The sequence below is a fragment of the Ambystoma mexicanum genome, chromosome 11 (genome assembly GCF_040938575.1).
Source record: "Ambystoma mexicanum isolate Mex_15411 chromosome 11, UKY_AmexF1_1, whole genome shotgun sequence".
Lineage (NCBI taxonomy): Eukaryota > Metazoa > Chordata > Amphibia > Caudata > Ambystomatidae > Ambystoma > Ambystoma mexicanum.
The window spans coordinates 1,073,651,826-1,073,677,342 of record NC_090934.1 but is presented as its reverse complement, the minus strand read 5'-3'; the positions used below and the strand labels follow the sequence as shown (position 1 = coordinate 1,073,677,342).

At 44.1% G+C, this 25,517-nt stretch overlaps 1 protein-coding gene across 4 annotated transcripts in view; it reads right to left on the bottom strand.

The window, feature by feature from the left end:
• EDC3 (enhancer of mRNA decapping 3) overlaps positions 1 to 25,517 on the bottom strand; it is a 787,882-nt gene that overhangs the window by 528,685 nt on the left and 233,680 nt on the right. For all 4 annotated transcript variants that reach the window (XM_069624321.1, XM_069624320.1, XM_069624322.1 and 1 more), the window contains exon 3: positions 16,977 to 17,290. In XM_069624321.1, the coding sequence (XP_069480422.1) occupies positions 16,977 to 17,290 (314 nt within the window). The remainder of the gene's footprint in view (positions 1 to 16,976; positions 17,291 to 25,517) is intronic.

The window sequence follows — 25,517 nt, the reverse complement described above, 5'->3', positions numbered from 1 at the left end:
GGTTGCACTTGGGGCAGAATTGGAAAGGGGTACCCTCCATACGCACCTTGAGGCAGCGGGCTGGTAAGTGTAGGAAATATATAAGGTGTACCTATATACTAAGAGTGAAGAGTATGTACCACCCCCCACTCTCCCTACTTGCAGGGCCGAGGCCAGCGGCCTACTAGGCCCGGGCCGAGGCCAGCGGCCTTCCGAGGCCCAGATCCGTCGTGCAGCAGCCGACGGTCGATGTCTTCTCCAGCCGTCGTCGAGTGTCGAGGGTCGACGTTGGGGTGGGGAAGGATGTCAATAACTAATTTTACTTCAATAATTAGCAAAAGTATGGCTAAGGCCAGGGAACTCCGCAAGATGCTTCCGACCAGTATGGCGGAAAAAAACAATCTGAGGATCCTAGACGCGTGAGGGATCTTGGGTATAGTGGACGTCACACTAGGAATAGTATTACTGGCACGCCTGTGTCGACGCCCATTTTCGAGTTTCGAAAAACAAACTGTAATACTCCGCAGCTTCCACTAGATGTCGGCCTATGCACAGCATGTGATCTAAGCAGATTCCACAAGCCTCAGAAATATATATATATATATATATATATATATATATATATATAGTATATATGGTTAGTCTCTAATGTTGTCTAAACGACAAATGTATTACAGGCTCATATTCTACCTCTGCTTGTATATCTCCTCGCTACCTGTTAATATTGCAATGTGCACTTTGCATTAACAACTTATACTCTGTGACTGTAAATAATCTTGTATATTATACTGTTTCTATGCCATGTTGTAACTTGTACTGTAAATTTACACCCTGTACTGTAAATTTACACCCTGTGCCAAGATATGCGCCCGGTTGCCCTTGGGCCTGGCTGCGCTATATAAATAAATAAAATACAAATATATTGCACATGGACATTTGATGGTATAGATAATCTTCATGGTATTGCACGTGGCAAAACTATTGATTTTAATCTTTTCTCCTGTTCTTGGATGATTAATTGTATTTCCTTTGGTTACAAAACTACAGTTGCTTAAACGTAAGCACGGAAAAGTACCTGTCTGTGTTGTCATTAGTTGTTTCCTTTTTGGTCTTGTCTTTACGAGATGGTCTCTGAAATTAGTACTCCTTTGGTATGCAAATGTGGGAAATCTTTGAAACAGATGCTCTAGCCTCGAGTCACGTTGCAATTCTCCAGTTCTTTTTGATCACTGACTTGATACTCTTACTTTGTAGCGAATAATTGGATATGTATACCAATGAAGGTGTTTTTTTCTATTGTTGTATTACTGTTAGTAGATCTGTCTGATTGACCGTGGTAAGTCACTCAGTTGCTGCTCATCGTTTCTATAGCCTCAGGCTAAGAATCTCTCTCCCATTTTCTTGATTTACTTGGTGTACTCTTCAGGATCGCTGACATTTCTCCTGTCACGTAGCATTTCACTAACTAAATGGTAAATTCTTAATCAGACTGGGTTGTTGAAAACTTAATCTATGCAGTAAGTTGTTATGGTCCATCTCTTTTCGAAAAATGTTAGTGGCATATCTGTCATTCAGTACCTTGATCTCAACATCTAAAAAGGGTAAACACTCCTTGGAAGACTCAGTGAATTGAATCTGAGGACAAAAAGTGTTCATGTAGGAAAAAAATCCTTCCAGGTTTTCTTGTGATCCTTTCCAAATCCCAAAAAGTTAATCAATGTAGCGCACCCATACGGATATATAGTTGCGCCATACTGCATGTTCAAGAATATGGTCTCTCTCAAACCTATGCATAAAGCAATTAGCATATGAAGGGGCCATGGTGGCCCCCATTGATGTGCCCAAAACTTGTAAATAATAGCTGTCCTTGAATTGGAAGTATGTATTTTCTGAAATGAATTGTAGTAATATGATGATTAACTCTTAAAAAGCGCTAATATCACCCTCATTCAAAAGGAACCCCTCAATGCCCAGATCATGTGGCATTGATGTGTAAAGGCTTTTAACATCTATGGTGAACATAATGGAATCTTCAGAGAATGGGGTGCTACAAAAAATGTGTTGAGTCCTTAATATATGTGCTGGTCTTTTGGACCAATGGTTGCAAAAATAAGTCAATATATATGCCCAAGGGCTGGAGCACACTTTCCATCCCTGCCACAATTGGTCTGCCAGGAGGAGTGCTAGTATGTTTGTGGATCTTAGGAAGCGTATAGAAGTTTGGTATCTTGGGGTGGCTGTTCTGTAATCCTTTTTTGTATGGTTATACATCCATCTAGATCTTCTGCTTTATTTAGAATTTCTCTCAAATTTGTCATGATCTCAATCGTTGGGTCTGACAGCATAGACTGTAGAGTCATTCAACTATGGCATTGGCGATCATAATCTGTGCTATTCAACATGACAAGGGAACCTCTTTTGTCAGCAGGTTGAATCGTAATATCCTTATATCCATATAGATTATTGAGTAAGACCAGTTCATGGGGCTTCAAATTGCTGTGTCTAGGACGTTTGTATGATTTTCTTTTTTTAAAGATCTTTAGGAGTCTCCTTATGAAATATTTCTATGGATGGTATGCCGATAGGTGGAAAAAATGTGCTTTTACTACTAAATTCCTATAGTTCCTCATCCTATTCCATTGTCCTCCTATCATGATCATTTTGCACTTTAAGAAAACGTTAAATCCATGTTTTCTAATGAACCGAAACAATTCTACTTTGGTTTCAAAGAAGGTCATACTATGTGTAGGCGCAAAGCTATGACCCTTTTGGAGGGTGTCAGTCTCTGCAGTGTTAACTAATGACTACGTTTTCTTCTGTTTTGTTCCTTCCCCGCTTTGATTTCCTCTTCCCCCCTCTGGGATCTGTTTCTCCTGTTTTGCATCCTTAAAAAAGAGTCAGTGGATGTTGTAGCCCATGGTTAATTCTCTTCACTGTTGTCTCTACAGTACAATTTTGCTGTAGTTTGTGGCCCTTGCTCACTTGTAGATTCAGCACTTGACGAATTACCTAAGCTACCTGACTGGGGTATTCTCTGTGGTGGTCCATACTTGTCCATCCATGTGTATACTTCTTCATTCAGATAGTCCTAAGTGTCACGTCTGAATTTCCTTACCTTCTTAGTTTCCAGTTCCGTTTTGTAATTTTCCAATTTCTGGTAAATATCTAGCAAGATAGAGCCCAGTTCCTCTTGTCCCAGCTATTCACTTAGTTATTTCTCAATTTCTTCTCTGCGGTAAGGTTACAGAGGTTCTTGGAGAGTTATTGTATTGTCAGCAAAATAAGAGCAAGCATTTATTTAGTATTGCCTCCCATTTGCGTACAAATTCCTTACTTAAGTGTGGGTCTAAGATTGATCCTAAGTACCTTTGGTATCCATTGATTTTTGTAATATCAGCCAAGTGTTATTGCATGGAGTTTTCTGTTAATTTCTTTACAAATCAATATTCAAGTTGCTTAAACCTTTTGGATGGGTTAGCCGCAGTTATTGATGAAGCATTCAATGTTGTATTGCTGATCAAGCCTAGGATTGCATCTGCCTCTTCTGTTGTGAAACCTAAGGTTTCTGCTCTTCTGTTCGTTAAGGCTTCAATATCCTCAAAAGGACATTTCAATAGTGTGCCTCCACCCGTGTGTGTGCCACAAAAGATTAATACAAAAGTTAGAGTGAAGGGTGGGCACCACTCTCTTGATTAGTTCAAAAGTAATTCGAATTTCTGGATAAGTTCATCAAAGTTTTAAATTTGAATTCATCGGAGCGTTATCAGTAGAGCCTGGGCACAAGGATATATGAACAAAAACATTGAAGCTATGGAAAACCCTTTAACAAATGATACGCTCACGCTGGATACTCGATGAGAATTGCACCAATTTCCACTTAATCATTCATTCTTATATAGTTCCTGGATAGTAATTCATTAATTCAAATAAGAAGATATCCTAATGTCACTTTTATTACATCATAAAAGGCAATATGCATCCAGTAAGTGTCCAAAGAAAGGGTACCAATGCATTTCGGACCACTGTCCATCATCAGGGCTGCAAACTGTTGTGTCGATAATATGATTGTGATACAATAGCATTTCAAAATATAGAATCAGTTATACAGAAAATGAATTTAAATGTAGATAATAAATAAATACATTTGATCCATTGAAATACATACCCCACAGTAGATGAAGAAAAGGCATCACTAGCCCACGAAAGCGACAGCTTTCCCGGTCATGTGCATGACCTTATATGGAATTTCCGGATCTAAGAAGGCAGGAATATGGCCAAACAACATGGTCAAAGAACAAGCTAGACTCTCGTGGCGTGACCATTTAGGGCGCTAGCCACAATGCAGTAGAGTAACTTTGCTGAAAATGTTTGGGGGGACATGAGATCTGAAGAAAAGGCACCCCAGCCAAATGTATGGGGACACAATGGTGTGCCGTGCAAGTTGGGGGGGGACAAACACCCCTGTCCCCCCCTAAAATTACGCCCATGGCCACATGCAGTAAATGCGAATGTGCACACAACACCAGAATGGTAAAAATATCAGAGTGCCAGGGGACCACTCCAGTGGTGATAGTGCGCGGTATAGATGTCCTTTAACATTAACATTGCTACCACCAGCTTGTCTTTCGGAACATATACAAGTAACCAAAAATTCCAAGTGTTAAAGAATAGGGTGATACAAAAGCATCCACACTGCAAGATGCTTTCTGCATTGTTAAAAGTTACCAAAAAGGTAACCGTAAAAAGACAAATGGGAAACTGTTTCCCACTACTGATATCCAAATGACTTATCAGTTTCCTCACGACAAAATGAGCAAAAGACGAGGAGTGAAGTCAGGACAGATTCAAAAACAAAAGCAAATGTCTGTGGGTCCATAGAACTATGGATGGTGTTGGGACAGTTTTCCAACTAAGGGCTTAGTAAAACCATTCACCTAAGATAGTACAAGACTCCTCTCTTCGTATAAGGCTGTACACAACCTGAATTCAGGGCAGCGTAGCCAGGCTTAGCTTAAGAAGGAGAGAGGGATGTAGAATCAGTACATAGACTGTATTATACACATGGTCTAAAGAAACACTGATACACTATGTATTGTAAAAAATAAAGGGTTTATTTTATATTCAAGCAGACCAAAAGATCCTTGGGTAAGTAAATACTATCATAAAGCATATAAACACATTATAAAAACAACACTATGATTGAAATACACAAATCAAAGCACAGACCTTATTTAGAACACCTAAGTTAGACCTTTGTATATACATTCAGTATAGGGCACACCTATTCATGGGGAGTACATCCATGAGTTACTTTCAGATTACTTTACAGTAATACAAGGGTAGTAGACCCTAGCAGTTGTACTGTGACACTCAGCAAGGAAACCACATAGTAAATCAACTGGACAATATACTTTTCAGAATAGTGCGACACTTGCACCAGGAACAGTAAAAATCTAGAACTACATTTGTGAATACAGTTATACTAGATGAGTAAAACCTAAGGGTGTAATATACTATTACAGGTGCTTTTTGAGATCAGTGAAACACGGATTGAGATAAGCAATAACTCTTGTAACTTATTTTAGGATGGTACACAGGTAACTCAAGGTAAGTAAAACCTATACACTTTTTATAGAACTCTCAGCCACTTAAAGGCAGGTGTAAACCTAAGACTCTTTTTGTGTCTGTCTAAAACAAACAGATCAGGGAAACCAAAACCCGATTTTACTCTTTATGAATGACTCAAGGTTATTCTAGGTAGGTAAAACCGAAGACAGACTTATGGACAGGCTAACAGCAAGTCAGGGGAAGTAAGACCCAGTTGGAGACACTCATACATTTATCGTAACAGGGTTAGTGAAGTGGCACCAACAGCATTACTTTTGGGAAGAGGCACAACCAAATCACAGGTCAGCAATATAATCTTACACCTACTTTCTGTTAGAATGTCTAAACAGGGGGGGCGTGGCTAGGCAGTGCACAATGAAGATGTGCCTGCTGTGAGCTCCGCCGAAGGGCGCCCGAAACAGCGTAATTTTGCATCTATGTCCCGGACACAGGCGGACAGGACTGCTGGCTGAACCTGAGCCGGACCTCCGGATAGCAGTCCTTATGAAAATCAGTGCAAACTCAAGATAGAAATTGCTGAAACATCCTCGGTCCCCCTGCGACCGTTACTGGCAATATGGCGGTGCGCGCCATTTTGCTCGAGGACCTCCTGGGACCCTATTGAGCCTGAGCTGAGCCGTGGGCTCTGGGGTCGTCGTACCGATCCCGGGATCAGGGGAAGCGGACCTGAAGGTGGAGAACCCCCGACCTGCAGGGAATAGAGAGGCGAACCTGCGGTGGAGGAGGCAACCGCTACCAGAGTGGGACGGCTGGCATTCCCGAGGACCTGAAGATGTGCCGCCTGCCTGAGCTGGAGGAGGGGCGGGCCATTTTGGACACGGCTGCCCTGGGGCTCCTGACCCAGTTGTCGGATTGCGGTCGGGGGCGGGTGCCCGCTGAGGCCCGGGGGCAGGGAGGACCCCATTTGAGTGCGGGCCCCGTCGTGCCCTCCCTGCCGTGGTGAGCCGGGGACACCGGGGTCCCGCCCCCCTGCTTGACTGCGCTCTCCTGCGGGAGCTGAGGGCTGCATAGAGGAGCTTACCGGAGAGGAAAGTGAGCGGAGGGGGCCTCTGATCCTCCCTTTTATGCCTGGTCTCAGGTTGGTGCACAATCCTGGTCCCGAGCAGAGGAAAGCAGCGCTCTGGCCCCTCCGTGGGTCTCATTGCCTTTCGTGAACCACCACCTGCGCCTGGGAGGAGTGATGCTGAGCTGGGATTGAGTGGGGGGCCTGGGGCCATTGCTGCTAATATACATTCTTATGGGCTCACCTGGACTCCAAGCACGCAGTACAATGGGGAACTACTGACCCTCTTGGAACATTCAGGGTACTTGCACGGAACCATTGGATAACTCCAGCAGCTTCCTGCACCGCACAACCCACAACCCCTATGTCATCTGTGGGATATTATAGCCCAGTGCCTTGTTCCACTGTCGATGCCCAAAGTAGGAGCTAAGAAAAAGACACAGGGCATAAAGGCCTTCCTAACACCCCAGACGCCACCCGCTCCCAAAAGCCACATAACGACAGTGGACGTCCACCCGACCCCTGCCATAGAGCCTATCTCGGACATGGCGTTCTCTAAATCTGACTTTGAGGACCTGCTAAAAGCTTTTAAACAGGAGAGTACCCACGAGATCAAAGCTGAAATAAATACCTCTAAGGACTCACTGGCCAGATCACTGTCTGAGCTAACTACCCATCTGGGAGGTCTCAAAGCTAGGGTGAACGATCTAGAAAACCTAACTTGCAAGCAAACACACGATACTGAAGTACTCATGGAACCGGTGCAGACGATCGAAGAACACCTGGAGGATATTGGGGCTAAACAGGCGGACCTTGAAAATAGGTCCAGACGCAACAACGTACGCCTTTGCGGAATTCCTCGACAAGTCTCAGACCAAGAGCTGCCCAGTTATTTAAGCGAACTGTTCTGAAGTCTAATGAGCCTTCCCCCCTCAGAGGTAGACAGGACTCACCGCATATACTCATCAATTCAGCAAAGGAGAAATCTCCTTCCGTATGTCCTCACCAGAGTCCACTTTTTTCGCCAGAAAGAAGAAATTATGACAGCTGCCAGGAAATCAGAAGTAATACAATTCCGAGGAGCGTCCATACAGCTGTTCCAGGATCTCTCTCCATACACCCTAGCTTGTCGGCGCCGACAACAGAGGGTGACTGCATGGCTGCAAACCCGGAAGATTCGCCATCGTTGGGGGTTCCCTTGTGAGCTGATTTTTGACTTTCACAACCAGCACTACACAGTCTCCTCGAAAGCAGAAGCAAGAGATCTAATGGCCGAAGGAACCACAATCCACACCGGACCGCGACTCCCAGTTGGAGGTAAATCATGACTTTCAACCAACTCCAAAAGACAAGAGAAGGAAGCCCAGGGGTTGGCGGCGAGTGGGCGGTCCCGCTCATCGGGAGAGGGAGGGTACGGATGGCCGGCACACTCGCCTCTCGTCGAACGACCCAAATGACCACCGGGAGCTAGGTATGGATGGGACACTCTCCTGAAAGGGGTTCCGTGATGCCGGCCGCACAAATTCAGGAATGGCTACTGGGCTATCCCGTTGCCCTATTTTGGCATGGGGCAGATCACCCGCAAGAGAATTACATGGATTGCAAAAATTGAATAAGATTTTGAATTGGGGCGCCCAAGTCGGATTGCGCCCATTGTTGCTGAAGGTTTGTTGATGTTGAAATTGAAAGTGGGGCTAACGAAAGCCTCTCAAATCTTGATTTTTACCATTTTGCAAGCTTTCAATGCTCACTATTCAATAATGTTGGTTTTTGTTTTTTCGTTTTGTATTGTTTTCACTACCTTTTCCCCCGATATGGGATTCTGATGTTGGGTTTGGCTTAAAAGAAGGTTGGCGACAGAGGAATTGCTCACATAGTGCCTATGTCACTGTTGAAACCGTATCAATTTATTTCATGATTTGGGCAATCTGGAATGAGCCAAGTGCTTCATTGGAGGTCAAGTTGCAAACTCTTAATGACTGGGAAGGAATTATGGTGCCTCTTGGGCAGAATACAGTCCCCTGTATGAATTGTCAAATGGGTCAAGTTTGTGAAGAGCTTAAGCGAACATCGGAATGACTGCTCAGAGTGTAATTTGTCTCACCCTTAATGTGCAGGGCCTCAATTCCCCATTAAAGCGGAAAGCTTTATTTCACCGATTGGCGACATACAACCACACAATATTATTTTTGAAGGAAACTCATTTATTGCCCACCGACGAATTTCGTTTGAATGATGAACTCTATCCTGTCAAATTCTGTGCTTCCTCAGAGGTGAAAAGATGTGGTGTGGCCATCTTGGTTCAAAAAGGGACACCACTGAAGGTTCATAAGACCCTACAAGATGGAGGGGGGAGGTATGTTCTTGTAGTGGCCACGCTATATGGGAAGAAGGTAATCCTGTTATCGCTATATGCACCTAATGTTCATCAGGACTTGTTTTTTGCCTCTATATCCAAAACATTATATGAGCAGGCTGAGGGAGATCAAACCCGCTGGAGGACAAATTTCTCCCCCCAGACCTCAGTCGACAAGAAAAACTTTGTGGCACTCACTTCACTTCTTCGGGAACACTCGTTGATAGAGGCTTGGCGCTTCTTCCATCAAGGGGAGCGAGATTACATTTTTTACTCTGCAGTGCACAAGGGGTTTTCTAGGTTAGATATGTTCTTCCTTTCAGATACTTTTATCCCTCACACCTTGAAACACTTGTGAACAGGCGCGTTATAAACGCCATATCATATCACACCATGGACATAGAGATCCTACCGAAAGCCTTATCTGACCATGCCCCACTGCTGGGCACCATGCCTCCATTTAACACATCCCTAGAGCCTCCCCGGATCTGGCACCTGAATGAGTTCATTCTGGGAGACCATCAGGCCTGCTCTTGCATTTCAGATTGCATAACTCAATACTTTATATATAACAACACCGGGGAGTTAGATTATGCGATGGTTTGAGACCAGCGAAAGCTGTCATTAGGGGTCAAGTCATAACCCAGGCAATAGAAAGGAGGAAAGTTCAGAGGCAAGTCCAAGCTCAACTGGAATTGAAACTTCAAGTGGCAGATGAGGCACATAGGAAAAAGGCTTCTCGGTGCGCCCTTAGGGAGTTTTGTATAGCGCAAAAAGCACTCGAAGCCCATCACATGGGCCGGGCAGCCTATGGAATAATGCGCACTAAACAGTACTACTACTCTAAAGGGAATAAAGCGAAACGGCTGCTTGCAGCTAAGCTTAAGCAACAAGCAAAGCGTAACCATATATATTCTCTAAAAGAGGCAGGTGGGAGGCAAGTTTTTACTGAATCTGGGAAGCTCCGGATTGTAGAAAGGTTTTTTAGAAGCCATTCGACTCCTCATATGTCAGACCCATTTGTCAGACCCACAGCTGGCCCGGGACTTTATTCGGAAAGCAGATCTTCTGCAGATATCTACAGAACTCCGTGAGCGTTTGGAGGACCTGATAACTGTGGAAGAGACGGAGGCAGCAATTCGTTCACTTCCGTTAGGCAAAGCTCTGGGCCCGGATGGTTTTACCTTCCGGGCAGTGTTAACCCATCATTTAACAAAACTTTTTAATTCTGTGCGGAAGGCAGGATTAGTAACTAAATCAATGGCGGAGTCAACCACAACGTTGGTGTTGAAACCTGAGAAGGACCCCACAGATTGCACCTCTTACAGGCCAATCGCATTGTTAAATACAGATGTTAAATTGTTGGGGAAAATAATAGCAAGTCGCCTAGGTGCGGTTCTTCCATCCCTGATAACTAACAACCAAACAGGCTTCATATGTAACCGGTCTACATATGACAATGTTTGCCGTGCTATAAACTTAATTGCTCTTGCCCCGAAGATTCCAGGGAGGTTGTCCTCGTTATCCCTGGACGCCCATAGGGCGTTTGACGGTATGTCTTGAAGATAACTAGAAATGGTATTGGAAGGGTTCGGCTTCGGTTCAGGGTTTTCTAAATTAATGCTCTCAAATGTTCAAATTCCTTTGACCAAAGTCAAAGTAAACAAAAATTGGACCCCGTTAATTATGTTAGCCAAGGGCACTAGGCAAGGCTGCCCTCGGTCACCCTTAGTTTTTGCTCTAGCGATGGAGTCTTTGGCCCAACATATCAGGCTACACCCAGATATCCTAGGCTTTGAGTTAATGGGACAATGCCATAAAGTAGCGCTATATGCGGATGACTTGCTTTGCTTTTTGAATGATGCCCCTCGCTCACTTCCTCCCCTCTTGGACATCCTAGCGAGGTTTGCCTTGATTTCTGGCTTTAAAGTGAACCCAGCTAATTCGGTAGGAATGGCCCCAACTGAAGATCCCAGTAGATTAGAAGAAATACAGGCAACATCACATATTCCTTGGTTCTCAATGGAGATTCCGTATCTGGGAGTAAAACTGACTCCAACATATGCAGACCTCTACAGGGCGAATATTCCCCCCTTGTTTAAAGAGGCAAGAGAGTGGTTACAACGGTGGGATTCTCATCTCAGGAGATTTCATGGTTAGGTCGTATTAATGCGATTAAGAGGACGCTTCTCCCGAGGTTGCTGTACGTGTCGCATTCTTTACCAATTCCCATCCCTGAATTTGAGCTTATAAATATCCGAAAATTCCCATCCCTGAATTTGAGCTTATAAATATCCAAAAAGAGATATTGGGTCATTTGGAAGAAAAAAAAAACGCACATTTCTGGTAAGCTTTTAACAAGGGGGAGAAAGTTGGGTGGTCTGGGCCTTCCCTCGATATAACAATATTATAGAGCAGCTCAAGTGGCAGTAATGCTCTCTTGGGGAGATCTGCCAGATCTCCCCCAAATGGTTGGGGATTGAACAAGCTGTAGCTCCATTCCCTCTGGCTCACTTTCCATTTCTCCCGAAAGAAGCTCCTAGTCACGGAGGGGAGATGTTGCCAACCTCTGACTACACTTCAAATCTGGGACAAAGCACGCTCACAGAGAGGTATACTACTGGGACTGGGTACACTGTCCCCCATTACTCAAAACCCGGTATTCACTCCAGGGCTCGTGGCCAAAGCATACCGAACTTGGGAGTCAAGACAAGCCCCTACGATTGAGAGATTTATATGTCGATCAGGAACCCCTAAATTTCCATGAATGTGAAGAAAAAGTGGGACTCCCAGAGACAGAACGTTTTCGATATATACACAATTGCGGCATTGGCTAATAGGGGTACCCGTCAAGCTGCTGGGAGGGCTCCATTGGGCATAGAACTTAAAATCCTTGAGGGCCAGCAATCACATAGAATATCCCTATGCTACCAGCTATTAGAGAAAGCCTCAGTGGAGGAGAAACTCCCTAACATGAAAGCTTGGGAGAGGGAATTGCGGCTGGAAATTTCAGATGAGTGTGGCAACGGATCTGGCATAGAACTTAGACCAGCCCCCGTTGTGCATTGGTAAAAGAAAATGCCATCAAAGTCTGTTTTAGGTGGTATTTCCCTCCAAGCAGATTTCACTCAATCAATCCACAGTACCCGGACACGTGTTGGCACGGATGCGGGGAACGAGGAGATATGGCTCACATGTGGTGGCATTGTCCGGTTATCCAAACATATTGGCTAGAAGTGAGGTCAAGAATTAAAGAAGTTACGGGATCTCTGCTTCCTATGGACCCAAGAGTGCTCTTACTGGGAGATGTATCAGAAAATGGGGCTTTCCCCATGTCAGGGCATAAAGCAATCCTGATCTCACACTCACTGCTGCCCACATCACTTGAGCCCGGTTCTGGAAAAGGATAGAAGGCCCACAGACAGCTTATTGGTGGATAAAAATATGGGAACTGTTGGGCCTGGAAAAAGTTAATACCATATTAGAAGGGAAGCTCTCGAGGTTCCGGAAAATCTGGCGCCCTTTTCTAGAGTATGTTTCTGACAGGGAACACGTGTTCTTCCAACCGCAACTTATGAAGCACTTTATGAACTCTTAATATGTGATGCTGACCTAATGAACTTATACTTATCAACTCTTACCATGAGATGCTGGCCTAATGAAGTAATCTTTATGTGAGATGCTGATCTATTGAACTTATGCTTATGAACTCTTAATATGTGATGCTGACCCAATGAACTTCAGTTTTGCAAACATGGTTACCTTTTTTTTTCCTTCTTTCTTTCTCTCTGTCCCCAATCAGCCCGCGTAAATCAAATGAGGACGTATGATAAATTTAACGGTTTGAACCAAGTATTGTCATTTAAAGCGAATACGTGTTAGAATATGGATGAATTGTTGGGGCGGCGGGGTGAGAGGTTTAAGAATAATGAAAAATCGACTGTTCTGCATTATTGTCAGTTATGCATTTATATGTTGAAAATCAATAAAAATACTTTAATAAAAAAAAAGAATGGCAAAACAGTTTTTAAGGAAAGAAAGATGCTACAGATACTTTTCAGAATGGCAACAGATTTCTAAGGTAAATAAAACAAGCTTATATATACTTTTCAGAATGGCAGAACATTTGTAAGGTTAGTTGTCACTTTTTTAACTGTTCACTCTCAGAGTTACAGTTACCAACAAACTTATTTTACAAGCAAGTAACTTTGTAACACGTATTATTCTTTTCAAGGCAGAAACCTTTTACTCAGCCAGCCCTTCCCTTATTCTATAGCACAAATTCACTCAATAGCAGTAGAGGGACCCTAGCGGTCGTCAGAGAAGCACCCTAGGAGGATTCTGCAGTAGGCCAGAAAGGACCCCAAAGCTATACAGAAATCACAAAGGCTTATGGTAGGTAAAATACCCCAGCAAACACAGTACCTCAGCACAGAAGCAGAGTTGCAGCAGAAAAACTTCAGGCTATGCAGCCAAAAAACTAGTCGATGGATTACTTTGCCAACAAGATGGAAGGCAGAACTTTAGAAGGACTTTTGCAGCAGGGATCACGGAAGAATGCTCCAGGCAAGAGTTTCCACGCGGCTCGATGCGGCTCTGTGGATTTTGCGCTTTTTCAGGAGCAAAGACGACAGAATATGGCTTGTCAGATTCGCGTCATTTGCAAGGTCCAGCACTCTGGTGAGGGGACTTTTTGGACTGGAATCATTGATCTGGAGATCCAGCAGGATGCCCAAGAAGTTTCAGCAAGATTCAGAAGGCTCTGCACCACCAGATGGCACAAAGTCTCAGGGTATTGCAGCCCCTCAAGATCGCAGCACAACATCGGATGGCTCAAAATGCAGATCTTCTGGAGTCTAGTGGTCACACCAGGCTCTGGTCAGTGCTGTCGTTTTCGGAGTCTCCAGGTCGATTGGAAGGAAGGGCTATAGAAGGCTGCAGTTACAGAGCAGGCTCTCCGGTCGCTGGAAATCATCTCAGCTGCTTTGGTTCCAGTGGTCGACTACCTCTTCAGCTTCCAGGATCAGACTTTTATGCAGGAACCCATCCAATCAAACAGCCATGCAACATTCAAACTTGGGGGTTAGCAGTCCTTTCAGGACAGCCAGCGTTCCAGTTTCAACTGGATTCTCAGAGGCAGGCTGGAAGACAAAGGGCTGCAGAGTTTTGGACTCCTCCCTCGCCTCCTGACTTCACAGACACTCTGGAGCCTGGGCAGGGAATCCACAGTAGCCTGGGCAGGGAATCCACAGTATTCCCGCCGAAGATAAAATCATGCAAAGGATTTCCCGCCCTGGATGTCAGGAGAAGGAACAAGGAATGCTCTAATGGCAAAAAAAGGAGACCGGGCCATTTTGGTAAAATGAGCACCCATGGGTGCCTTGACTGGGGGCTGTGGAAACAGCCAGTGGTGAAGGTGCATCAAATTAATAAAAAAGGTTCATTTCCACCAGACATTAAAGGAACGTTTGTCCTTGTAACATAAATGTTACATTTAAAATGAGAAAGAGGATACTCAGTTTCTTCCCCCAGCACTCCACATAAGGTGGGTGGTGCTGGTCTCACCCAACATGTAAAATGGATCCAAAGATCCTTTCTACCCTTGGGATCTGTAGTTCTCACAATGTTAACCAGCGAAAGTTAAAAGGGGAGGCCCCTAGGACAACCCAGCAACAATAGGCACATAGTGCCAAAAAGTTGTCAAAGAGGATGGGCCTCATTACGAGTTTGGAGGTAGCCATGGCACTATTAGCACCATGGCTGCCTCCAAACCCGTGTCTGTGTCCGGGTAGTCGGAATGGGGACTCACCAGATCATTCCAACCTTGGAGGAACTGGTAAGTCCCCATTCTGAAAACCATTCCCCATTCCCATTCGAGCCCCACAGGGCTCAATGGGAATGGGGAAGGAGCTAATAACGGGCCTGCAAACAGCAGGCCCGTTATTAGCTCCATGGTCCCTTAGCGAGTCCCGCTAAGGTCGGCTGGTAAAACCAGCCAGCCTTAGTGGGACCCGCTAAGGGACCTCAAAATGCTGCGGTAGGGGGTTAACGGCACTGGCATCCTTATCGGTGCCGTTAACCTCCTACTGCCGTACTCGTAATAAGGCCCAATAACTTTTAAAAGACACTATAGAGAGTCTTAAAAATGACACCCATAAAAAGAGTAAAAGATTCTGTGAGTGTGGAAAAAGGTTCACTCGCAGAGGTAGAAGGAAAAAGAATCCACCAGTAAAAGGAACACATTGTGGGCTTTACACAGGTCAGAAAGATTTATCATGGATATAAAAACCTTACCTAACAGAGGGAAATGCATAGAAATGATGAAAATACGTACCCAAATGTGAAGACGATCCTACAGACCTATAGTAAAAGGACCCCTGTCCCCTCAATGCAGCAGATGGAGGTACTGTAGTGCAAAACTAAGATCATTGAGGCACTTACAAGTGTAAAACCAGACTAGGAAGGCCCAGTGGCATGGCAAAGAGTACAGTTTGCAAACATAGGAACTTAGGAGGCCTTAAACTGGTCTTCTGTTTAAACCTCACAGGTAACCCCAAAAAACAAAGACAAATGAGTGCCAGTGGCATCAGACCCTTGATAAGCCGCATTTGAAATTATGGATTGGGTTTATTTACGGGTTGATTTTCAATACCGAGATTACTAAAAAAACATGTTATTGTCTTCAACATATACTCTACACAGGCATGCATGTGCCACAGACTGACTACACCATTCGATGGATTCTTAAGAAACCCACAGCTAACAGCCATGCCTAAATGGTCAACTGCTCATTCTGATGATGCAAGAAACCACAACCACAGGTTTGTCTGCGTGTGGCTCCAGCAATTTTAGGGAACACAATTAAAATACATCCGTGAAATGCAGATACAAGAATTGCCATGTTTGAAAAAATAAATGGTAATTACATCACACCCTGCGGTCACGGATGTCTGAATAAGAATTGAACGTTTGTTGTTGTTCCTTCGATTTGCGGAGAACCAAATGTTCGTTTTACTTCGAAATGTCATGAAGCATACTAAGATGGCCAACATCTGGAGTGTGAAATGCCTTGGCTAATTCCGACATTTTCACCAACACACCATAGACTTTTTTTCCATTAGACTTTGCTATTCAATGAAACCTAATCGTAAGACCAAAAAGGATGGTGATAATGAATGCCGGATATTTAATCAGAGTGGACCATTTCTACAAAGACATGTTAATACAAATACTTCAATTACTGTGTCGACTGCTTTGAGAAATTCTATCTTTGAAAAAAAGCAGAAAGGCTGTCTTAATTACGCACTGCAGGTTAGTCTTCTGCCTTTCCATGGCAACAAGTAATTACATAAAATGTGCTGAAAGTACTTATGTTTAGGGTAGCCGCAAATGTCACAAGTAGGGGTGTATGCTCCAGTTTGTGCCACAAGATCAGTTGAAGTTAACTCGTCTGGGTCTGACTGCCCATTACCGCACGATGGCTGTGGCCAAACAAGGGCCAATCTTAGTGTTGAAGGTATCAAAATATGAGCTAGGCTCCGTAGAAAATGCTGTTATAAGACATTGCTATGAGATGCACAGACTATTCATAGAGAAATAGTGTGGGAGTGGCCAGTCTTTTAAGTGGACTCCTGGTCCAACAAACCTCTCTGACTGTTTGTACCCAAACTACATGTCAAGATCAACCCACACATTGCTTACACAAGCTGCTTTATGGGGGGAAAATGGGCTTTCATTTAGAAACTGCAGCAAGAACATCCTGCCAGCTGGTGAGAAGCCAGGGGACGATTGGTAGGTCTTATAGGAATAATAAATGATTCTACTCTTAAATTACCAATTAGATGAAGTAGTAGAAGGTTTTCCAGGTTACACTTAGGATGGTTTTCTAAAGAGTTTTTGGTGACAAGGCTTTGCATGGAAGTTTCTATGTTATTAAGTCAACATTTTCACCAACATAGAGCAAGGCAAAACAAGGCAACAACAATGTAAATGAAAAGCAAGTATACTCACAAGAGTTGTGCCTGCGTCTAAATCCTTTGAGAGGATTTAAGGACTCCAGATGCCGTTCCACATAGCTCTGTGAACCTTGCTGGGGGGAGTTAACCACATCCTGGCATTTCACATCAATCATCCGGGGGATGCTCTGAGGGGCACTACTTGATGTGACGGGCTTCTTCAATAACTTGCCCAAACCATTCTGGTTGGTACCTGCTGGACATCCAATACCAGAGGAGCTCAGTTCTATTTGATGCGAGTCCACATATGTCAGGTTCTCCTTGCCATCTGGGATTTCCAGAATCTTGAGCTCGGTTATGTCCCCCGCACTAAACATGGAGAAAGAAGTTATCCAGTTAACGCTACTGAAAAAATACTTGAGAACACTGCCATCCTCAGACCACTGCAGCTACAGAACGCATGCTTCTTGAAATGTTGTTTCTTTAAACAAGTGAGCATGTGATTTTTGGAAACCAAGTGCAAGTCATGGGAAAGGCAGGGCACTGATCAAGAAGGCAAAATTCTAAAACAGGTTGATAACATTTAGAATCGTTAGGGTAATAAGAGGAAAGACGTAGGATCCATCATAACAATGAATGTTTGAAGGCAGTGGCCCTGAACTGAATGTACAGAAGAGTGTCTTAGATCACTATAGTAGTATTAGGACAGGGGTAGAAGTGAAGTCATGGAAAAAAGTGAGGGCACATAGAACCCAAAAACAATGAATTTGGGGAAATCGAACAACATTGCAGAATCTACTGTTCTGATGCACAGTACACTAACTGAAGAATAGCATTTATAGAATAATGTCGGGCAGGCTGAGAAGTGAGACACAAGAGACCACATAATATGGTTTAAGTTTCTTTATTCTCAAAACGGGAAAATGTGGGAAAACACCTCTGTGCCTAGTGGGGAAACTAAAGCAAATATCCTATAATCATATATAATACAGTGATCCCGGGGTGGCAAATGCCAGTCTCTTCTCCTATCTCCTTGAAATGCAACTTCTCTGTGGTACAAGTCATTTTCTCCCTTGAGACTTTCTATTCTACAACTATAGGTTCCAACGGAAGGCCAACAAAACGTTTTAAAACTCTATACCTGATGAGACCTCATCGAAATAGCTGCCCTACTATACAGCACAAAGTTGAAAGGTTTAGTCGAAATCAAAGGTTCAAAACTCCCTAATCTTTATCAGTCCATAACTAATTTAAGCCAAGATACAACAGGTTCTTGTACACGCTATTCACAGTCTGGGTTCCTCCTTTCACTCTCTGCCTTTCTCCTATTTTCAGCTGAACATGAAGGGTTGACCAGATTCCTTTCACCAAAAGATTGGCGCCCTGGTTAAAGTAGACAGAGTCCTATAGGACATAAGGAAGAATGGCACATAAAGTAACCCTTGTGATATGACCGCATGAAACAGAAAAATTGAGGGTTGGAAGAGCGCAATAAACAACTTGATTTTTTCTGCAGATAAGGCCCAGCATTTAGAATCTTCAAGCAACTGTGTTGGTCGTTAAATAAGCTGCTTATGAAGGAAAGGGACTCTGGATGAGCCTTTTATGAGTATTTGGATGCGCTTTAATTCAATTTATGAAAAAAAGGAAGCACTCATATTTTACATGTTTCTAGAGTCAAATAGAATGCCCTCAGGAAGTCGAGCCACCAGAGATTAAAGAAGATGAAGATATTCGTGGAAAACTAGTCACGATTAGTACAAGACTAGTGGGCATATGACCGGCATTAGACCATTTTACTAAAGGACTGGGCAAATTAATATATTTGAGATTAGGATAATTAGAAATTTAAAAAAAAGAAAATAAATGTACAATATGGACAAATGATTGTCAGTAATATTTGTGCTATCTTTATGAATGTTGGTACAAGCATATTTGCACAATCACTTTACTACATCCACTTTAGGGAGAAGCACAAGCACTTTTGAAATAAGAGGGCATATGTACTATGAAAGAATGCATGAAATTAGTGTTTTCCTTTTCTGGGTGAAATTTAATGTAGCGTGTTGGGTTTCATTATAAAATGTTTTATATAAAAGTGCAATTAAATGTTGTTCAGACATGTTATAATTCTATTGGTTTTCTTACTACAGCAGATTCTCCGTCGACATAGCTGTCTCTCCCGGAGCATATCAAGACCCTACCAGGCTGCAGTCTTTTGAGGTTTCGAATACCTCACACTCCCCCCCCCCCCCCTTCTATCAAGAGATCCGGACTGGACACCTCTGTGCCCCTCGAAATCTTTGCACAAACTCGCCTTCCCTGAGTCCCTTTTATTCACCTCCCCCTAGGGCTGGGTCCCACTTGCCACCCCATATTGGTTCTCTTTGTTTGATTAGGGTAGGGTGAGTAGTTAACGGCCCCAAGTGTCTTGATTGAGGGACACTGAAGGTTTAATGGGCAACACAAGCATCATCGCCATCTTGGATTTTACAGGATTGCGGGGTGCAGTGCTGCAGTTCCTCTCCCTCACCCGCCCTGGCGTTCCTTTGTTGCAGCAAAGCCGCTAAGTGGATAAGCCTCCATGTCTTGCTCTTTTCACAGGTAACACACATTCATGTTCCGACTAACCATTGTGACTTTGCAGTGCAGCCCAAACCGTATCTGCTTAAAGACACCTGTACGTTACGTGGGTTTCTCTCCTTTGTGGTCCCCATGGTGTAGGGACCTCCAGGGACATCTAATCCCATAAAACTCCCTCCTCCGATTACGTCCCCTTGTATGATTTACTGTGTTCCCTGCAGGTTTAAAGGCCTACAGAATCCCACAACTGCCCTCAGAGAGGCACATCAGGTAGTGACCGGGCTAACCACATCCCTAATGGCCAGGAGCGACTGCAAGCGAGTATGGGCAGTTTGCTGAACTCATTCTGTACAACAAAATCCAATATTTTTGATACAACTAGAGATTTTTCATGGTGCTTCACAGCTAAAAGGGAGATCTACATTGGCGTTCATATGAGACGACAAATAAGAGTAAGATAACTAAACCCATGGGAATAGTGCATTTTACTATTGGCGTCATAACAAGTTCAAAGCAGGTATATGAACCACTGTTAACAAGTTAAATCAAATGCTAAATGCAGAAAATCTGTACAATTTTTGATGGTAATTTACCACCAGGTAGTAGGCACTAGCTGTTCTACTACCTGTTACCTTGGAAGGGTAAAAGTCTGTGTTGGGATTCGAACTAGCCAGTGCATGTTGCCCCCGTGTCTGCGAGGCAAGCACTTTATTTGCTAAGTTATCCTCCCTCGTAGGATCCAAGATAGGTAGTGTTTTTGTTGGTTTTCCACCACAGGTACTTTCCTTCCTTCAGCCCAGCCATCTCAGAAGGGATTACCAGATGTGACATTGATATTCGTCACTGAATGGCTCTCTACTGCCTCATGCTAAACTCTTCAATAATGGGAGTCATCTTTCGCCAGGCTTCCAACACCAGCAATTCCGCCCCCTGTACACCTTTTCCTGCATGATTTTCTTGCTCCCTCGTCCAAAGTTTGTAATCTTGGGAGTGCTCTCTGATAGTAACCATTAACTGCAACAATTCATCACTACCACTGCTACTGCTAATACACACCATAAACATATGCAATAGTCTCCATCACTCTCCAAAAATTCGAATCCCCATCCTCAACAAACTTGACTACTGTCTACTAACTGCCATTCCTCTACTCCTCCCTCTCTCTAGACAAAGTTACCAACTTTGCTACCCGCACAAACAACCCACGCAGATCCTCCCTCACTTCCAAATAAAGACACCATCCTAGATGGCTCTCCAAACACAACCGCTCTCTTTTTAAGTTACTACTTCTTGTCTACAAAACTATAAAATGGTCTTGCGTCTCTGCACCTGGCTGATTGGATCTCTGCTGCTCACCATCTTGTTTCTTCGGTTTCCCCACTACTCCCCACCTCACCGTCCTATGGCGCCTCTGGCTTTCGCCCTCCCTACTCACCCCCACTTCATTGGAACACGCTGCAAATCACAATCAAAGCTAGCCCAACCGTGGATTTCTTCAAAGCTTGGATTTGCCCTCACCTACTAGCCAAAGAGGGAGCCCAAACATCCTCCATACCTCACCCCCACCACTCCCTGTGTAAGAATGCCACTGTGTATATTTCTACAGTACTCCTCTTTAGTGTGTAGCGTTTGGCCCCCTAGGTTAATGCTACCTATGAAACTCACCTGTTTTCCCATGGTTTCTCTCACTTTGTGCACACCCTCAAACTGGCTCATCACGTGTTCTCATGCTTGTGCTATTGGACAGGCACCCTTTCTGGGACTGCCTCGGTCATCTAGAAATATGGTATTTCTATTTATATATCATCTATTTATATGGAATTATACAGTGCTCATACCCTAGGGCATGCCAGCACTGAGGTAGGTAGAAATAAGAGGCAGCGTTTCTTAGAAGTCAAATCAACGCAAGAGGAACTGCTGAAGGAGCAAGGTTTTGAAGAGCTTGTAAATCTGCCAATTTCAGATTGAAATTTCAGTTTAGAGCCGATTATTGCTTGTGCAATAGCAGAATTACAGGCGATTGATGTGGACAAATCTGCCTGAAGAGTCAGAGGTAATAAAATGTTGAACCTAGGGTTGAATGGACCTGGGCAGATAACTTCTAGTAGTGGAACCAGGTATACACCCATACATTTCACTTTGTTTAGTATGGATAGGTTTCCCACCTCAAACTGAAGTGAGGTGGGTATGGGGGAAGGGGCTTTGAGGAGGCAAGGTCGATGGAACCAGAAGCAACTGTTTTCAATATGTTAAGGCTAAGCTATTTACAATGCATTCAAGATTTGATTTGACATAAAATATTGGAAAGCGTGAGGCTGTCAGTTGAAGGACAGCCTGAGCGTGTAAGATACATATGCACAGCATTAGAGCACAACATCCAGCTCGGAGAGGTGGTCTTGGAGAGGCTTAACAAATATTGAATAATATGATTCCAAGATGGCCGCTATGCACCGAGGAAGGGTGCAGGCGTAGCTCTGTGCCTAACTCAAAGCAAAGGGCATATTAAAAGCAGTTTCCCTCACCAGAAGCGACGGAACAAAACATTTGCCTCCCGGAGCAATAATTCGGAAGCGAAGACTAAAAGCATTAAGGAAAGCGGATTGCCGACGGCTGGGTTACGCTTTTGAACCTGCGGGACAAGCGCTTTGTTTGCCACTATGAGACAGCAGCATTACGGGGGCGAACCGTAAAGGAACATTACCAAAGAACTGAAAGGCCGCAGTGAGGCAAGAACTAAGGCAATAAAGAAATTCTGATCTCCCGCTGAAGAGGAATCTATGTTAACACGGCAACCAAGTGAGGAGGATACTTTTAACATGAGCCGTGGTACAACGGGGGAGAGAGCAATCTGAAGGGGTCAGCAGGAGACTATTGGACAACGGTAGGCGAGAAAGTGGTTAGCTATAGAGTGCCTGAAAGTCACGAATGTTTGCAAATCACCCATACTGCCCGAAATTAGCCCCATTACAAAACTGAATATATCGCTGTGTGCGGTGGGGGAACTAAGGATGATATAACTAACGGCGCACAGGGGGCTTAATTACTTAACGCGACGGCCGGGCAGTGATCTATCGGCTTGGGGGAGGTGGTGGCGTGAAAGACAGCAAGAGCTGTAGCGCGTTAGCGCTCTTAGGCATTACACAGTCCGGGGAATACACGGCGTACAGAGATTAGCTGATGCTTGCTGAACCTTTTGAATACTCTTTAGTGCCACAAACGAAATGGACACAGCACAAGTAGCAGCGCTGCGCCACGAGCCAAAATCAGACAGGCTGCAGGGGGACTGTGATATGCCAAATGGAATGGGCAGCTAGAGATTTAACGTGCAATGTCATACAATAACTCTGGCCACTGCAAATTGGGAACAGAGCCACAAAACGAGTTATATTGATGTAGAGGAAGGCAAGAAGATACCGACTCCTGTTAAAAAAGCAGAAGTTACGAACTGGGGCTACAACCAGTCAAACCCTTATATAAAGATCCCAACAATCCACTTATAGGGTAAGCAGCCAATCACCAAAAAATTGGGAATCGTAAATAATATGCAAATAATCCTTAAATGTCCCTGAACATTACAGAAGAGAGTTGAGACGGGTAGCAGAACGGACTACGTCATCAAAACCATACGTCTGGGTGGCCACATGATCCATAAAAGGCAGTATAGCCTGTTTGTGGACTGGATAAAACAGGGGGTCCCTCTCGGGCGGCAGACATCTAATGCCAGGACCAAAAAAGAAGACCCATCGGTCCCTCGCACAAAAATACAAGCCAACAAGGATAGCCCTTTACAGTACATTTGGGTCAGAACTTCTCAGGTATAACAGCATAGCCCTCCGATTCGCCTCGACGCCACCCCAACAAAAATGGCAACTTCCAAAGAGGACTTTACGAAAAGTTGTCAGGATTTCCAGAGCACGTTCATGGTGTCATTTTAGATGTAATTCACCACCTTCACAATGGAAATCAAACAAATAATTACAGACTTCAGGAAAGATCTGACCGAATTGGGCGATCGCACGGATACTAATGAAAGAGCGATACAGGATCCAACTATCGACAACCGGCATTCGGAAGAGTTCCTTCAACATTTGGCTACAGCGATCCAGAATCATGAGATTCAATGCAGAGATTTAGAGAATGGGTCTTGTAGGGCAAATATTCGGGTCAGGAATCTCCCCCAAACAGTCACAGACTCAGATTTGAAAGAGGCAATATCCACGATCTGCAAAGCGCTACTTGGGTCAAAGACGAGGAAGAGAATCTACTAGATTGTGTTCATAGGGTGGGCCTGAGAAGAACAGACCCCGGGTCACACCCAAGAGATGTGCTGCAGCGAGCAGGTTATACCCCGAAAAAGGAAAAAATTCTTTAGGCTGCCAGACAAATGGAACCAACCACGTACAATGGCGCAACAATAGAATTATACCAAGATCTTTCCCTGATCACCCTACAAAAATGCAGGGAAATGCAACCTGAGGTGAAAACACTGCAACAAAAGAAAATAAGATATAGATGGACTTTTCCATTTAGTGTCACATTCTCATTCGATGGGAGGCAACAGAAAATCACCTCTCGCGCAGAAGGACTGGAGGTGCTGAAAATCAATGAAGATAAAAGAGCAAATGCAGAGCAACAATCAATGTAAAGAGAAGGTCGACCCCCGAGGGAATACTGGCAAGATTCACCAGAGATATTGGCACCACGCGAAAAGTGGGGCTGGAATGGTCTCGATGGAACCCTTGTCTGTGGCGACCGAGAACGGTGGAAAAAAAGTGAAAGAAAAGGATGCTACCAGATAACTATACAGCAAAGTTAATAGTTTTAGGTACGTAATGCTCCACTTGGAATCTACGGAGTGGAGGAGAAGAGGGTTTTTAGGATACCCTAAAGGGGAGCCCTGGAAGAAATGGTGATCCATGAGGGAGAAGGGATGGAGGTTGGTACTTTAGGTACTATGGGTCACAACAGGGTGGCTCTGGGGCGGGGATGTAGGGGAAATGGGGTGAAGTTGTTGGAAGGGGGGGCATGCACGGGGTGGGGGACAACCGCAGAACGATGCAGCAAAGCTTAATTGTTCTGAGTTTATGGGGCATAGGCCCAAAAATAAAGTTTTGAAAAGGAACAGCATTCAAGCGTATATCCTTTAATATTCAGGGCTGACTACCCCGGTTAAACGTAAGAACCTAGGATTCCTATTCCGGCATGGCCCGGAAATCTAGACAAGTCCCGTCTTCCTATCCGACACCACCCCATAATTATTCAATCTAACGCACCAAGGAAAGTCTAGGGGGGGGTTTAATTGCATTTAGACAGGGATTACAACTGAAAATAATACAAAAATGGACCGGGAAGGTAGATCCCCATTTGTGGCCCTCGACAGACTCAACCAAAATGACCTTAATATCAATATACGCCCCAAACACAGGCCAGGATAATTTTTTGAAAAAGACATTAATGGAACTACAAACATTTATGAAAGGGGAACGGTTCATTTTCGGGGATTTTAATTTGGTGTGGGACCCATTGAAAGACAGAAGCGCAAAGACAAGACATACACAAACCCCTCCCTCACAAGGACTCTGCAATAAAGTAAAACAGATAGCGGTCTTTGATGCGTGGACAACTCTCAAGGAAACAGAAAAGGCTACACGTATTATTCCCATGTCCACAACTTTTCAAGCATTGATTATGTATGGTCATCAGCCTGTTTGATGGGTAATGTTTCGGTATTGAGCTACTTCCAATTACAATTTCAGATCACTCGCCACTGGAATTGAAGTTTTATTTACCACAAATGAAATCTGGGTTGTGGACATGGGTTTGCACCTTCTGAATTATTCCGGGACTCTATTCAGAAAGATACCTTGGGGGCGAAAATAGAAGAACGTATCGAGATAAATGACATTCATTTAAGGCATCATTTAAGGGGGGGAAACTGATCTTGGCGGGTGCAGCTAGACAAACTACATAGGGTAGTAGAGTCTGAACTGGAGACAGAAATCATGAAAAAATT